General features: G+C 42.1%; 1 protein-coding gene across 1 annotated transcript in view; it reads left to right on the forward strand.

The window, feature by feature from the left end:
• Positions 1 to 17,085, forward strand: part of LOC124545906 (cytochrome P450 6j1-like) — an 89,147-nt gene that overhangs the window by 41,028 nt on the left and 31,034 nt on the right. The window contains exons 4-5 of the mRNA XM_047124867.1: positions 9,653 to 9,797; positions 14,251 to 14,472. Of these exons, the coding sequence (XP_046980823.1) occupies positions 9,653 to 9,797; positions 14,251 to 14,472 (367 nt within the window). The remainder of the gene's footprint in view (positions 1 to 9,652; positions 9,798 to 14,250; positions 14,473 to 17,085) is intronic.

A 17,085-nucleotide genomic window follows, 5' to 3' on the forward strand; every position in this document is an offset into this window, starting at 1 on the left:
GAATTGAACGTTGCACTATGCTTTACTCCACATTATTAATGTTTTCCTGCTCCATTTTCTGTTGCTTCCTCTAGAAGCGAGGTAAGGGAATGTTGCGTGGAGACATCGGTGCGTACCAGTATCAATGTAGATATGTACTTTGAAATAAATAAAAAATCTCTGACGTATCCCTACCTACGCTCTCGAAAGTTCAACAGGAATGGAGAGGGTTGTTTGAGATGGGCCCATTAAAGACTCGCGGTTCGTTGCGGCCAAATGCACCAGTTGCCTGGGAGCGGAGCGGAGGGAGTCCCAGCTGTAATATTCTGGAGGAACGATAGGAAATGTGGTCGCAACAGGGGGACTGGGACTATTTTAATTTACTTCACGGACAATGTTAATAATTTTCTGAGAGGTAATTAAATTGTGTGTGTGTGTGTGTGTGTGTGTGTGTGTGTGTGTGTGTGTGTGCAGAGGAACAGCTGTGGGAGGCATCGCAACAACCAGCATAATCAATCTCCAAGCATATGTTTACTTGTATGGAAAGCTGTATCCCTTGTGATCTCTTGAGGCATCTCTACTGTCTTTCATTCTCTTCTGAGGCTATATGTTGACTGCCACATTGGGAACTAGTACCAGTTTTCATTTCTTACTTTTTGATACGAGGAATCTAATAATTACGCCACTTCCCTAATCACCGCAGGATACGTCACTGAAAGATAATAAACAGTTAGCAGACACTTGTATCCAGTCTTTTTACACATATTGAATGTTCTTTTCACCTTATGAGACATGTGGCTGTTTACCTATTCGCTTGGTGATTTATTGAATGGTATTGTAAATAAAATAAATAAAATAATTCTTCATTTAAGGTGAAAGCTTACCGTCTACCTCCTTGCCTACGGACGCCAGATGAAAGTTGATGTCGTCAAGCTCTGAATGAAAATTGCGCAACGGATAACTGGGAGGGGAGCTTGAGAGCGCTACCTAGAGAGCGTGCCCTTTCTGTTCGATACTAGGCAAGGGGCTGGAGGGCTCACACGCTGATGTGTGGGTCCCTGCATTCTATAGCTTTTATTTTAAGTAAATTCCTTTAACATGACTTCTTTGTGATTTTAAGGTATGTTAAAGAATGATGACAGTTGATTACCTATTTATTTTAAACATTATCACTCGACTTCACAGCGATTGCAGCAATTGTTTCAGTTTACAGATTTTATAATTTTTCAACTTATATCTCGGGTATATTGTATACTAATCTGCACGCACATTTCTACGGGTAAGACTGAATTGCGTTGGCTAAATGTATACCACCAAAGTCTCCCAATATTTTACATAGGATATTCACTATGTGAGGAGGATAACGGGCAAACTGGGGACCAGATACTTTAACACAGGGGGTCAAATTTCCGGAATTAAACGAGCAAATTCATTACCTTACACAATCCGAAGCTGGAAATAAAAGAATTAGTACAAATATTCAAATACCTCTCTTCCATGCGTAAACATTGAGACAGACGCACTGAGGGCACGTTTGCTCACTTACCCGTCTTCTGTAACACCCCTAGGATATGGCGGGCACCTGGAGGTCTTCCTCGGCCCCGGTGGAGGGGGTGGTCGAACCACTTGGCCGTGACCAATCTCTCCACCCCAAATCTTGTGGCACTGGAAAGTCTTTGACATTTACCTGCCTGTGATGTCTCTCTGATCCCCTAGCCAGGAGTAAGGTTGGCACTACTATACTACAGAACTGCTTCCCAACAAAGATTTGGCCACGCTATACGGAAAGGTGTGAGGAGGATTAGGAAAGTTCATGTGCAGATTTACATTCACGTAAAGGAAATGCATAATCCACGACACATATAAATAGGTATTACGAAGCCTGACACATTTCTTTCCACCCGTCCACATGGGTTCTGTTGCACCCGCGACAGGCCGCGTCGTGCAATAAAATTGGTTGCGGAGCCGCCTCTGTTTCTATTTCCCGGTGCGAGCGAGCAGCGAAACCTGCTGCTTATAGAGCGGAAACTACTGTACCGTTTCAAAGGTACAACGACCCGCTGACTAAAACGTTCACCTAACTGCGTAAAATGTTACTTGTTTTCTTCCCTATTCACATAATACACTAAAGACCTAAAGAAACTGGTACACCTGCCTAGTCTCGTGTAGGGCCCCCGCGAGCGCGCAGAAGTGCCGCAACACGACGTGGCGTGGAGTCCACTAATGTCTGAAGTAGTGCTGAAGCGAACTGACACCATGACCCTGCAGGGCTGTCCATAAATCCGTAAGAGCACGAGGGGGTGGAGATCTCTTCTGAACAGCACGTTGCAAGGCATCCCAAATATGCTCAATGATGTTCATGTCTGGGGAGATGCGGCGCCAGCGGAAGTGTTTTAACGCAGAAGAGTATTCCTGCAGCAACTCTGTAACAATTCTGGACGTTTGTGGTGTCCTGGGCCTGCCAAAGTCCGTCGAAATGCACAATGGACATGAATGGATGCCGGTGATCAGACAGGATGCTTAGGCACGTGTCACCTGTCACAATCGTATCTAAACGTATCAGGAGTCCCATGTCACTGAAACTGCACACGCCGCACGCCGTTACAGAGTCTTTACCATCTTTAACAGTCCCCTGTTGGCATGCCGGGTCTGTGGATTCATGAGGTTGTCTCCATATCCGTAAACGTCCATCCACTCGATACAATTTGAAACGAGACTCGTCCGGACAGGCACTATATGTCCAGTCATCAACAATCCTATGTCGCTGTTGAGGGGCCCAGGCGAGGCGTAGAGCTTTGTGTCGGGCAGTAACCAAGGCTACTCGAGTTGACCTTCGGCTCCGAAAGCCCGTATCGATGAAGTTTCGTGAATGGTTCGCACGCTCACAGTTGTTGATGGCCCAGCACTGAAATCTGCAACAATTTGCGGAAGGGTTGTACTTTTGTCACGTTGAAAGACTCTATTCCCTTGTCGTTGGTCCCGTTCTTGCAGGATCTTTTTCATGCGATGTCGGAGGCGTGATGTTTTACCGGATTCGTGATATTCACGATACACTCTTGAAATGGTCGTACGGGAAAATCTCCACATCATCGCTACTATCGGAGATGCTGTGTCCCATCGCTTGTGCGCTGACTACAACAACACGTTGAAGCTCACTTAAATTTTGATAACCTGCCACTGTAGCAGCAGTAACCGATCTAACAACTGCACCAGACTCTTGTCATCTTATATAGGCGTTGCTGACAGCAGCACCATGACATATATCTGTATTTGAATACGCATGCCTATATGAGTTTCTTTGGCGCTTCAGTGTATGAAAGTTTCAATTCCCGATGACTAACAATTCACTCCACGAAATAAAAGTCTTGCACTGTTCGTGATTGTTGTTGTTGTGGTCTTCAGTCCTGAGACTGGTTTGATGCAGCTCTCCATGCTACTCTATCCTGTGCAAGCTTTTTCATCTCCCAGTACCTACTGCAACCTACATCCTTCTGAATCTGCTTAGTGTATTCATCTCTTGGTCTCCCTCTACGATTTTTACCCTCCACGCTGCCCTCCAATACTAAATTGGTGATCCCTTGATGCCTCAGAACATGTCCTACCAACCGATCCCTTCTTCTGGTCAAGTTGTGCCACAAACTTCTCTTCTCCCCAATCCTATTCAATACTTCCTCATTAGTTATGTGATCTACCCATCTAATCTTCAGCATTCTTCTGTAGCACCACATTTCGAAAGCTTCTATTCTCTTCTTGTCCAAATTATTTATCGTCCATGTTTCACTTCCATACATGGCTACACTCCATACGAATACTTTCAGAAATGACTTCCTGACACTTAAATCAATACTGGATGTTAACAAATTTCTCTTCTTCAGAAACGCTTTCCTTGCCATTGCCAGCCTACATTTTATATCCTCTCTACTTCGACCATCATCAGTTATTTTGCTCCCCAAATAGCAAAACTCCTTTACTACTTTAAGTGCCTCATTTCCTAATCTAATTCCCTCAGCATCACCCGACTTAATTAGACTACATTCCATTATCCTTGTTTTGCTTTTGTTGATGTTCATCTTATATCCTCCTTTCAAGACACTGTCCATTCCATTCAACTGCTCTTCCAAGTCCTTTGCTGTCTCTGACAGAATTACAATGTCATCGGCGAACCTCAAAGTTTTTATTTCTTCTCCATGAATTTTAATACCTACCCCGAATTTTTCTTTTGTTTCCTTTACTGCTTGCTCAATATACAGATTGAACAACATCGGGGAGAGGCTACAACCCTGTCTTACTCCCTTCCCAACCACTGCTTCCCTTTCATGTCCCTCGACTCTTATAACTGCCATCTGGTTTCTGTACAAATTGTAAATAGCCTTTCGCTCCCTGTATTTTACCCCTGCCACCTTCAGAATTTGAAAGAGAGTATTCCAGTCAACATTGTCAAAAGCTTTCTCTAAGTCTACAAATGCTAGAAACGTAGGTTTGCCTTTCCTTAATCTTTCTTCTAAGATAAGTCGTAAGGTCAGTATTGCCTCACGTGTTCCAGTGTTTCTACGGAATCCAAACTGATCTTCCCCGAGGTTGGCTTCTACTAGTTTTTCCATTCGTCTGTAAAGAATTCGTGTTAGTATTTTGCAGCTGTGACTTATTAAGCTGATAGTTCGGTAATTTTCACATCTGTCAACACCTGCTTTCTTCGGGATTGGAATTATTATATTCTTCTTGAAGTCTGAGGGTATTTCGCCTGTTTCATACATCTTGCTCACCAGATGGTAGAGTTTTGTCAGGACTGGCTCTCCCACGGCCGTCAGTAGTTCCAATGGAATATTGTATACTCCGGGGGCCTTGTTTCGACTCAGGTCTTTCAGTGCTCTGTCAAACTCTTCACGCAGTATCGTATCTCCCATTTCATCTTCATCTACATCCTCTTCCATTTCCATAATATTGTCCTCAAGTACATCGGCCTTGTATAGACCCTCTATATACTCCTTCCACCTTTCTGCTTTCCCTTCTTTGCTTAGAACTGGGTCTCCATCTGAGCTCTTGATATTCATACAAGTCGTTCTCTTATCTCCAAAGGTCTCTTTAATTTTCCTGTAGGCGGTATCTATCTTACCCCTAGTGAGATAGGCCTCTACATCCTTACATTTGTCCTCTAGCCATCCCTGTTTAGCCATTTTGCACTTCCTGTCGATCTCATTTTTGAGACGTTTGTATTCCTTTTTGCCTGTTTCACTTACTGCATTTTTATATTTTCTCCTTTCATCAATTAAATTCAATATTTCTTCTGTTACCCAAGGATTTCTACTAGCCCTCGTCTTTTTACCTACTTGATCCTCTGCTGCCTTCACTACTTCATCCCTCAAAGCTACCCATTCTTCTTCTACTGTATTTATTTCCCCCATTCCTGTCAATTGCTCCCTTATGCTCTCCCTGAATCTCTGTACAACCTCTGGTTCTTTCAGTTTATCCAGGTCCCATCTCCTTAAATTCCCACCTTTTTGCAGTTTCTTCAGTTTTAATCTACAGGTCATAACCAATAGATTGTGGTCAGAGTCCACATCTGCCCCTGGAAATGTCTTACAATTTAAAACCTGGTTCCTAAATCTCTGTCTTACCATTATATAATCTATCTGATACCTTTTAGTATCTCCAGGGTTCTTCCATGTATACAACCTTCTTTCATGATTCTTAAACCAAGTGTTAGTTATGATTAAGTTGTGCTCTGTGCAAAATTCTACCAGGCGGCTTCCTCTTTCATTTCTGTCCCCCAATCCATATTCACCTACTATGTTTCCTTCTCTCCCTTTTCCTACACTCGAATTCCAGTCACCCATGACTATTAAATTTTCGTCTCCCTTCACTACCTGAATAATTTCTTTTATTTCATCATACATTTCTTCAATTTCTTCGTCATCTGCAGAGCTAGTTGGCATATAAACTTGTATTACTGTAGTAGGTGTGGGCTTCGTATCTATCTTGGCCACAATAATGCGTTCACTGTGCTGTTTGTAGTAGCTTACCCGCATTCCTATTTTCCTATTCATTATTAAACCCACTCCTCCATTACCCCTATTTGATTTTGTGTTTATAACCCTGTAGTCACCTGACCAGAAGTCTTGTTCCTCCTGCCACCGAACTTCACTAATTCCCACTATATCTAACTTCAGCCTACCCATTTCCCTTTTTAAATTTTCTAACCTACCTGCCCGATTAAGGGATCTGACATTCCACGCTCCGATCCGTAGAACGCCAGTTTTCTTTCTCCTGATAACGACATCCTAAAGCTGCATGCCCTCGGGAAAAATTACGGCTGTAGTTTCCCCTTGCTTTCAGCCGTTCGCAGTACCAGCACAGCAAGGCCGTTTTGGTTATTGTTACAAGGCCAGATCAGTCAATCATCCAGACTGTTGCCCTTGCAACTACTGAAAAGGCTGCTGCCCCTCTTCAGGAACCACACGTTTGTCTGGCCTCTCAACAGATACCCCTCCGTTGTGGTTGCACCTACGGTACGGCTATCTGTATCGCTGAGGCACGCAAGCCTCCCCACCAACGGCAAGGTCCATGGTTCATGGGGGGGGTGTTCGTGATTACCTTTATGTAAAATCAACTTTTTCTGATAATATTAATGAATAAATGAAAGTCACATTTCTGTTTCCACACACAATTACATCCAGTTACGAAGGAAAATAAATAAACTACTATAATTCAGGCTGATGTATTCTGAAAACATTATATTACGTGTTTTAAATTCACTGCACCTCACATTTCCTAACTTACTTTAATTATTTCAATTAATTACTTTTTAATATTTATCAATAAAATATTGCCTTCTCGCCAAATAAACTGAACTGGACCAACTAAAACACAACACAATAATTGAATATCCAATATTAGATATTTTTCGTTTTGTCATTCAGTAGAAATGAAATGAAGAAGATCATTGACACAATGCCAACGTTACTCTTGCAGCGTATCTCGATACTGCCCGGCTCATTACAATAGACAACTTCTGAAACATATTGTGTCAGCTATTACACTACTAGCCATTAAAATTGCTACACCACGAAGATGACGTGCTACAGACTCGAAATTTAACTGACAGGAAGATGATGCTGTGATATGCAAATGAGAAGCTCTTCAGAGTATTCCCACAAAGCTGGCGCCGGTGGCGACACCTAGAACGGCCTGACATGAGGAAAGCTCCCAACCGATTTCTCTTAAACAAACAGCAGTTGACCAGCGTTGCCTGGTGAAATCTTGTTGTGATGCCTCGTGTAAGGAGGAGAAATGCGTACCATCACGTTTCCGACTTTGATAAAGGTGGAATTGTAGCCTATCGCCATTGCGGTTTATCGTACCGTGACATTGCTGCTCGCGTTGGTCGAGATCCAATGACTGTTACCAGAATATGGAATCGGTGGGTTCAGGAGGGTAATACGGAACGCCGTGCTGGATCCCAACGGCCTCGTATCACTAGCAGTCGAGATAACAGGCATCTTATCCGCATGGCTGTAACGGATCGTGCAGCCACGTCTCGACCCCTGAGCTGAGAGATGGGGACGTTAGCAAGACAACAACCATCTACCCTTGACGCTGCATTACAGACAGGAGCGCGTGCGATGGTGTACTCAGCGACGAACCTGGGTGCACGAATGGCAAAACGACATTTTTCCGGATTAATACAGGTTCTGTTTACAGTATCACGATGGTCGCATCCGTGTTGGCGACATCGCGGTGAACACACATTGGATGCGTGTATTCGTCATCGCCATACTGGCGTATCATCCGGCGTGATGGTATGGAGTGCCATTGGTTACACGCTTCGGTCACCTCTTGTTCGCACTGCCGGCACTTTGAACAGTGGACGTTACATTTCAGATGTGTTACTACCCGTGACTCTACCCTTAATTCGATCCCAGCGAAACCGTACATTTCAGCAGGATAATGCACGACCGCATGTTGCAGGTTCTGTACGGGCCTTTCTGGACAGAAAAACGTTCGACTGCTACCCTGGCCAGCACATTCTCCAGATCTCTCACCAATTGAAAACGTCTGGTCAATGGTGGCCGAGCAACTGACTCGTCACAATACGCCAGTCACTGCTCTTGATGAACTGTGGTATCGTGTTGAGGCTGCATGGGCAGCTGTACCTGTACACGCCATCCAAGCTCCGTTTGACTCAATGCCCAGGCGCATCAAGGCTGATATTACGGCCAGAGATGGTTGTTCTGGGTACTGATTTCTCAGGATCTATGTACCCAAGTTACATGAAAATATAATCACATGTCAGTTCTAATATAATATATTAGTCCAATGAATACCTGTTTATCATCTGCATTTCTTCAAGGTGTAGCCATTTTAGTGGCCAGTAGTGTAACAAAACGATAAGGGCAAGTGGTGCAGCAACTGCCATCGTAGGGAACCTGGACAGGAGCAGAAATTATTAACGAAAAAGTTAACACCGTAAACTGAAGATTTACTTACTTGTACTTCTCCAAGCTTATGAAGACTCGTTACAGCAAATAATGCAGAAAGAAATAAGAGTCCAATTCTCAACATCAAGAAGGAAGAGACTCCCTGACTAAAGCATGAAATATGGTATAGGAGCCGCAACGACGTGCCCCCTGCATAGCGTTAAATAGCATTAAATAGAGGACAGGCTCCAGCTGCAAGTGGTCCATGTGGCGGCCGCTGGTCATCCTATACTCGTGGGGCGGAGCTGCTGGAGGCGTGCCTCAGCGGGCGTGCACCATTGGGTCCGCCGAATCCTGCACGACTTCTGTTGCCGTCTACAGAAACTTGCAATTCCCTTGCCAACTTCGACGCTGATCGAGCAGTATAAATGATGTCACAAATACGTGCTCTTGCTTGCAGTTCGCATGGACAATCAGTGGTTTGTCTTGATGTAAGTCTCCTATCTTTACGATGTATTCAAGGATTAAAATGGTGTACTGACGGTCGTCCTAGGCGATCTGTCATACTTTTGGACATGTGTTTTAGTGGTTGTTTGACAGTTGCATTGAGAGGAATGGGGAGCTATGTAGGCATACACAGGGAATCATAACACTGAATGTAGTTGCAAGACATTTCTTGGTTGTCTAATGACGTGCAGAAAATTCAGTTCCGGCATAAACAAGTTACTGTCGTATTAATGAGAATATGATGTTAGAATCTTGATGCTGTGAATCAGATTTAAGCAGATGAGTCTTTGCATTGGTTTTCTGATCTCGTTCTTTGTATTTTGGATGTTGTGAGATGATGCTACACAACAGCACCCCAGCATAGACACAGGATTCGTATTGAGTCCTAAATTGTCTCATATGTACTTTCCCTTATGATACTTTCCCTTATGAACAGCTACAGATGCAGGTACGCTGACTAGTATCACATGTTAATTAGACTTCGCTTTCTTTATAGCAGATCCACAAATTTTATCTAATAGTTTTTCAGGAACTGACTTGTTTGTACACCGAACTTTCCACTTTTATTGCTGACAGGATTTGATACTGTTCTCGCTAACAAAATAATATTGATGTTCCCTCCACATTGCTCTCTCTCTCTCTCTCTCTCTCTCTGTCACTCTCTCTCTCTCTCTGTGTGTGTGTGTGTGTGTGTGTGTGTGTGTGTGTGTGTGTGTATGTGTGTTATATATATATTTCTCTTTGATCCACAGCTTATAGAACAGCGCAGGAAGACCGGCATGATACGAAACGACCTTATAGATATGCTCCTGAAGACGCAGGAAGACCATCTGTCTGAAAAGGTCGTGAAACAAGACGTCACGAATGGATCCTGTGACTCATTTGACAAGGCATACAGTGAGTTACGCAACTCATGACCTCTACAGTGATAAGTCAGTTTTATGTACATTTCAAAGACCAGGGACAGCACGGCATTTAGGAGATGATTTCCTTCGTAAGATGCCATTGTCTCCACTTCTTCCTGAGAAGTGCATAACAAAATGACGTCACTGAGTAGCTCAAACAAGTAAATTCGACATCTTTTGTTTCTGTAATTATTGCTAGTTTTGGGAACAATGAAATCAACGTCTTTACGTGTTTTTCATGTTGTTGTTGTTGTTGTTGTTGTTGTCGCCTTTGGTCGGAAGATGTATCTCTCCGTGCTAGACTGTCCTGTGCAAGCCTCCTCATCTCTGCATAACTACTGCAACCTATATTGATTTTATGCTGCATACTGGATTCGGGCTTTCCTCTCCCTCAACAATTTTTTACTCTCCACACTTCCCTCAGTTACCAAACTGACCTTTTGCTGATGGTTTAGGATGTGGCCTAACCGCTGATGTCTTCCTTTAGTCCAGTTGTGCAGTAAACTTCCTTTTTCCCCATTTCGTTTCAGTATCTCCTAACTTGTTTATCGATCTATCCACCCTATCTTCAACATTATTATATAGCACCAAATTTCAAAATCTTCTTCTAATTTAGTCTGAAAAGTTTGACGTCCACGTTTCACTTCCGCACAAGGATACACTCCGGACAAAATTCAAAAGTACCTATAGAAATAGTAACTATTTACAACAGATGAGACAGAAACCCAGTAAACAGAGAGTTTTCCGCAGTCAGAAACATAGAAAATTAATTATGAAGAACGCACAAAACTTTAAATTGGGGAAACATGACCCAATGTTAGCATACGATTTAAAGAACACATGACAACCAACGGCAACCTTTGCTGCATACTTAAGATACCAACAAGAAAAACCTAATATTAATAAAATACTACAAATATTACTTAAGTTACAGAAAGGTAAAGTCATGGATGTAGTGGAAAAATTGTTTGCATCCACCTAAATGACCACTCCGACAGAGTTTTAAATAGACAAAAGGATCTGTGAAATGGAAAAGTCATTGACAGATTTTCACCAGTTATACGAAGAAGCGTTGTAGGATCATAGAACGCCAAGTTATTGCTATACTCATTAATAAATATAACTGTCATGCGAAATATCAGGCAACCATAAATCAAGTCATGAAAGAATTTTATGACAGCACTGTGATTGACTTTTGTTTAAAAGATCTTCGCAACAGTTAATCGAAAGTGATGTGTTTCCATGATAACGGAATACATATTTCCAACTTCCTTTCTGGAAATTGCATGCAGTCATATCCTTATGAAAGAAAATTAAATATATGTAAGAGCAAAGACCTATAGTGCTTAATTAACAAATTTATGCAAAATAATCACAATCTTACTATTGTATTTACATTATAAACATCGACCTCATACATAAGAGCTTTACAACGACTGCTCAAAAGTAGCCTGCTCTAAGATTACGAAAAACGACTTTAAATTTATTTGATGACAACTACATGCAGTCAAAGAAGAAGATACATATATGGCATAATATACCATTAACGCATCCTCTATAAATTAAGTTATAAACCTCCTAGTAGATCTTCACACATGAGCTGTTGTCATCTTTAATTGATTGGTGATACCAATGCCTACAACGTATATTGCTTCCGTTTTAGATACTTGAAAACTGACAAAGGCCGAAATTGTGAGATTGTGCAAATAAAGAAAATGTCAGCTGAATTCATCAGAAAATCATTTAAAAAAATTTCATACAAGACTTTCTCACACATTACTTTGTATGCGATGTTAACACACTTCTCTTTTCCGTAACTGCTATTCTTGCTATTGACTGTTTGTATTTTGTATCCTCTCTAGTTCTTCCAACATCAGTTATTTTACTGCTCAAATAGCAAAACCTGTCTAATACTTTCACTGTCTCATTTCCTATCGTAACCCTTCAGCAACATCTGATTTAATTCCACTACATTCTATTATCCTTGTTTTATAACTGCTGATGCTCGTCTTATAACCTCTTTACATGATAAAGTTCATTCTATACAGCTACTGTGCCAAGTCCTTTGCCGTCTCTTACAGAATTACAATGTCGTTGGCCAATCTATAAGTTTTCGTTTCTTATCCACAACTTTAGTGCCTTATTGCATAAACTTTTTCGGTAGCTCACCACTTAATACTGAAGTGGTGAATGCTCAGCAGCGAGCATTTAGACACATAATTACTCTCTAGAAGTCTCTTTAGGTAGACGTCTTAACACTATATGCGTGCCATCACCGAATAAACAATATTTGCTGTTTGGATGAATTGCGAATTGGTTCTGATACACGAAACCGGTATTCCGTTAAATAAAAAGAACTGAATTTGGAAAATTTGTCTGTTTTCTACATCAAACTGGTTAACGCAACTTGTTGTCTTATTATTAAGATTCCATGATGGAAATCCTAAATTAACAGCTTTTTTTTATTTTTTACTACTCAGTCTTCCTACTGGCTTGATACTGCTCACCACGATTTTCTCTCCTGTGCCAATCTCCTCATGTCAGAGTAGCACTTACAACCTACGTCCTCAGTTATTTGTTGGTTGTAATCCAGTGTTTCCCTCTACAGTTCTGACCCACTACAGCTCCCACTAGCACCATGGAAGTTAGTCCTTAACATCTTCACAAATGTCCAACCATCCTGTACCTCCTTCTTGTCAGTGTTTCCCACATATTCCATTCCTTGCCGATTCTCCGGAGAACCTCCGCATTCCTTAAGTAATAAATCCGCCTAATTTGCAACATTTTTCTGTAGCATCACATCTCAAATGCGTCAATTCTCTTCTTTTCCTACTGTCCACGTTCCACTGCCATTCAGAACTGTGCTCTAAAAGGACATACTCAGGAATTTCTTCCTCAAATTATGACCCGTATTATATACTGGTAGACTCATTTTTTTCTGGGATGTACTTTTTAGGAGTACTAACTTGCTCTTGATGCTCCCTTTTTTCCGTCATTGATGGGTTATTTTGCTACTTAGGTAATAAAATTCCTAAACTTTATCTACTTTGTGATCATTAATTATGACAAATTTCTCGCTGTTCACATTTCTGCTACTCCTCGTAACTTTCGTCTTTCTTAGATTTACTCTCGATCTATATTCTGCACTCATTCCGTTCCACAGATCCTGCAATTCCAGTTTCATCGAGGGTAGCAATGTCTTCAGCGAATTTTATCGTGGATATCCTTTCACCATGGAGTTTCATTGCACTTTTGAATATTTCTTTTATTTCTGTTATTTCTCCTTCGAGGTACAGATTTAGCAGTTGGAGCGAAAGGCTACATCCCCGTCTTACACTCTTTTTAATCCAAGCACTTAGTTCTGGACATTCCACTTTTATCGTTGCTTTTGGTTTTTGTGTATGCATTGATGAGGGGTTGAACTGGAAAAAACACACTGAGCATCTGCTGAAACGTTTCAGTTCAGCTAATTATGCAATTAGGGTCATTGCAAATTTTGGCGATATACATCTTAGTCAATTAGCTTACCATGCCTATTTTCATTCTCTGCTTTCCTATGGCATCATATTCTGAGGTAACTCATCATTGAGTAAAAGAGTGTTCATTGCACAAAAGCGTGTAATCAGAATAATTGCTGGAGCTCATCCAAGATCATCCTGCAGACACTTATTTAAAGAGCTAGAGATCTTCACTGCAGCATCACCATATATATATTCAATTATGAAATTTGTTATTAACAATCCGAACGAATTCAAAAGTAATATCAGTGTACATGGCTACAACACTAGGAGAAAGGATGATCTTCACTACTCAAGGATAAATCTTTGGCTCAGAAGGAGGTAAATTATGCTGCCACGAAAGTGTTTGGTCACTTACCCAATAGCATCAAAAGTCTGACAGATAGCCATATAGCATTTACAAGGAAATTAAAAGAGTTTCTTAATGGCAACTCCTTCTACTCATTGGATGAATTTTTGGATATAATAAGTGGATAATTTCCCCAACCCCCACCAAAAAAAAATTGAGTGTCATGTAATATTTTGTGTAATGTAAAATCTTGTATAGACACCTTTTATTAACCTGACACGTTCGACATCACTACGAAGTGTCGTATTCATTATCTATGGAACAAGTACTAATCTAATCTAATCTAATTTGTACATATTGTATATTACCTGAGCTTCCTCATAGTTTACCCCTGTTTTCCTCGATATTCCAAACATGTTGCATCCCCTTTTGCGTCGTCGAACGCCTCTTTAGGACCGAAGACTCGCATGAATATTTCTTGATTTATCTTCAGTCTTGCTTTCATTATCAACGGTGACGTCGGAATTACTTCTCTGGTGCCTTTATCTTTGCTAGAGCCAAACTGATCTTCATCTAACCGTGATATCGAGTTTGTATTTTTGGGGTTCTCGCAGAAGTGTGTGCACTATTTTCCGCAGAGATGACGAACGAGAGCATCGCGGGGCAGCTGATGTCGTTCCTGCGAGCCGGCTTCGACACGTCCGCCTCCGCGCTGGCGTTCTCCGTGTTCGAGCTGGCGCGCGACTGCGAACTGCAGCAGCAGGTGCGGCAGCGCCTGAGGGCGGTGCTGGGCAGGCACGGCGGGCGCGTCACGTATGAGGCGCTCAGCGACATGAGGGACCTCACCAACGTCATCAACGGTGAGTCGCAAACTCCGCTATGCGAACACAGCCAGGCAATTTACTTTGTCTTGTATAACAGAGTAGAATAGTATAATCCTGAAATGATAAGATGTCGCCAGTTGGAATATTTTGTGATTTTCCCAGGTGGATGACTGCGTATATCGTGATACTCTCTTAGAAAAACTCCACGTTTTATGCAATTGATGGCTTCATGAGCACCTGGTCTGAATCATACTGGACAAACAGAATGCAATAGATTGTGCTGAATAACGCAGGCTGCGTCGGGAAGATAGAACATTATAGTCTATGGGGAAAAAGAAAAGTCACAAACTGGGTACCACAGGGTTCAATTTTGGGTCCACTCCCATTCCTTATGCACGTGAATGACCTTCCACTTAACATTCAGCACGCAAAATTGTTAATTTAGCAGATGATACTAGTGTTACAACAGATTCCATTAGATAGAAACCCACAGATGAGTATGTAAATTTTATTTTCCTAAGAATTAATAACAGGTTCTCTGAAAATAAACTCTTCCTAAATTAAGGAAAGAAACCACAACATTCAATTCTGTAGAACAAATATTCATACCAGCAATTGATGTAGCACACGAGCAGGAGTAGGGTTAGAATGCTACATATTTTCGAATGCACTTAGTGATGAAAACTTGTACTAAAACATTCATACTACTCAGCTTTACAAACAATTAAGTTCAGCTACTGTTTCTCTTCCTACAGTTCTTAATCTTGGATACAAATTTATCAAAATTCTGACATTTTTTCCACTCAGTAATGCTGTACGGAATAATTTTCTGGGGTAACTCATCACTTACACAGACAGTATTTATTGCACAAAAGTGAGCAGTAAGAATATTATGTAGCGTTCAACCACTCATGTTATGTTAGTATCTCTTCAAGGAGCTAAGAAGTTTAACTGTGCCCTCAGGATACATATATTCGCTAATGAAATTCGTCATTAATCATCCATGACAATGTTAAGAAGAATTGCAATGTACATTTCTGCAAAACTAGAAGGAAAAATGGCCATTATTGTCCATTGTTAAAGCTGTAAGTGGCTCAGAGACGAGTTCAATACGCAGCAAAGAAAATTTTGGTTATTTCCCCAATAACATAAAATGTCTGACGTAGTGAAGCAAGTTTTAAATCTAATTTAAATAATTTTTCCTGGACAATTCCTATTCCAATGATGAATAAAGCTGGAAGCAACACTTATGCTCATAAATTAAGTATGATGCTGATACATAGTGAATGCTGATACATAGGGATGCTAATACATAGTGAAAAAACGCTCTGGTGGGCGGTTTGCGGACTATATTACCTCGGGGTATGACCATGTGGTACAGTTGACCTGCGGTAGTCGCACGGTGACGCTGGCAGCAGTCGACATATGCAGAGCTGTGTTGATGCATGTCAGAGTACGGTGCAGCGAGTAGGTGTGCAGACGTTTCCAGACGTGCTAATGGTGACTGTGTGTAGAACATGACTCAAAGAACGCATATTGATGACGTTATGAGGGGTAGAATACTAGGGCGACTGGAGGCTGGTCAAATACAGCAGGTTGTAGCACGGGCCCTCCGTGTGCCACAAAGTGTGATCTCAAGATTATGGCAATGATTCCAACTGACAGGAAACGTGTCCAGGCGCTACAGTACGGGACATCCACAGTGTACAACACCACAAGGAGACCGATATCTCACCATCAGTGCCCGCAGACGGCCACGGCGTACTGCAGGTAGCCTTGCTCAGGACCTCACCGCAGCCACTGGAACAGTTGTCTCCAGACACACAGTCTACGGACGACTGAACAGACATGGTATATTCACCTGGAGACCTGCAAGGTGCATTCTACTGACCCCTGGTCACAGAAGAGCCCTTAAAGCCTGGTGTCAAGAACACAGTACATGGTCATTGGAACAGTGGTCCCAGGTTATGTTCATGACCGAGTCCAGGTATAGTCTCAACAGTGATTCTCGCCAGGTTTTCATCTGGCGTGAACCAGGAATCAGATACCAACCGCTTAATGTCCTTGAAAGGGACCTGTATGGAGGTTGTGGTTTGATGATGTGTGGTGGGATTATGATTGGTGCACGTACACACCTGCATGTCTTTGACAGGGGAACTGTCAGAGGTTAGGTCTGTTGGGACGTCATTTTGCACCACTATGTCCGCCTTTTCAGGGGTGCAGTGGGTCCCACCTTCCTCCTGATGGATGATAATGCACGGCCCCACCGAGCTACCATCGTGGAGCAGTACCTTGAAACAGAGGATATCAGGCGAATGGTGTGGCCTGCCTGTTCTCCAGACCTAAACCTCATCGAGCACGTATGGGATGCTCTCGGTCGCCGTATCGCTGCACGTCTTCAAACCCATAGGCCACTTCAGGAGCTCCAACAGGCACTGGAGCAAAAATGAGAGTGTATAGCCCAGCAGCTGCTTGACCACCTGATCCAGAGTATGCCACACATTGCGCGACCTGTGTATGTGTGCATGGTGATTATATCCCATATTGATGACTGGGTACATATAAAGGAAACAGTTGCGTTTTGTAGCACATGTGTTTCGGGACGGGTTTCTCAACTTATCACCAATACCGTGGACTTACAGATCTGTG

The sequence above is a fragment of the Schistocerca americana genome, chromosome 8 (assembly GCF_021461395.2).
Source record: "Schistocerca americana isolate TAMUIC-IGC-003095 chromosome 8, iqSchAmer2.1, whole genome shotgun sequence".
NCBI classification, from domain to species: domain Eukaryota; kingdom Metazoa; phylum Arthropoda; class Insecta; order Orthoptera; family Acrididae; genus Schistocerca; species Schistocerca americana.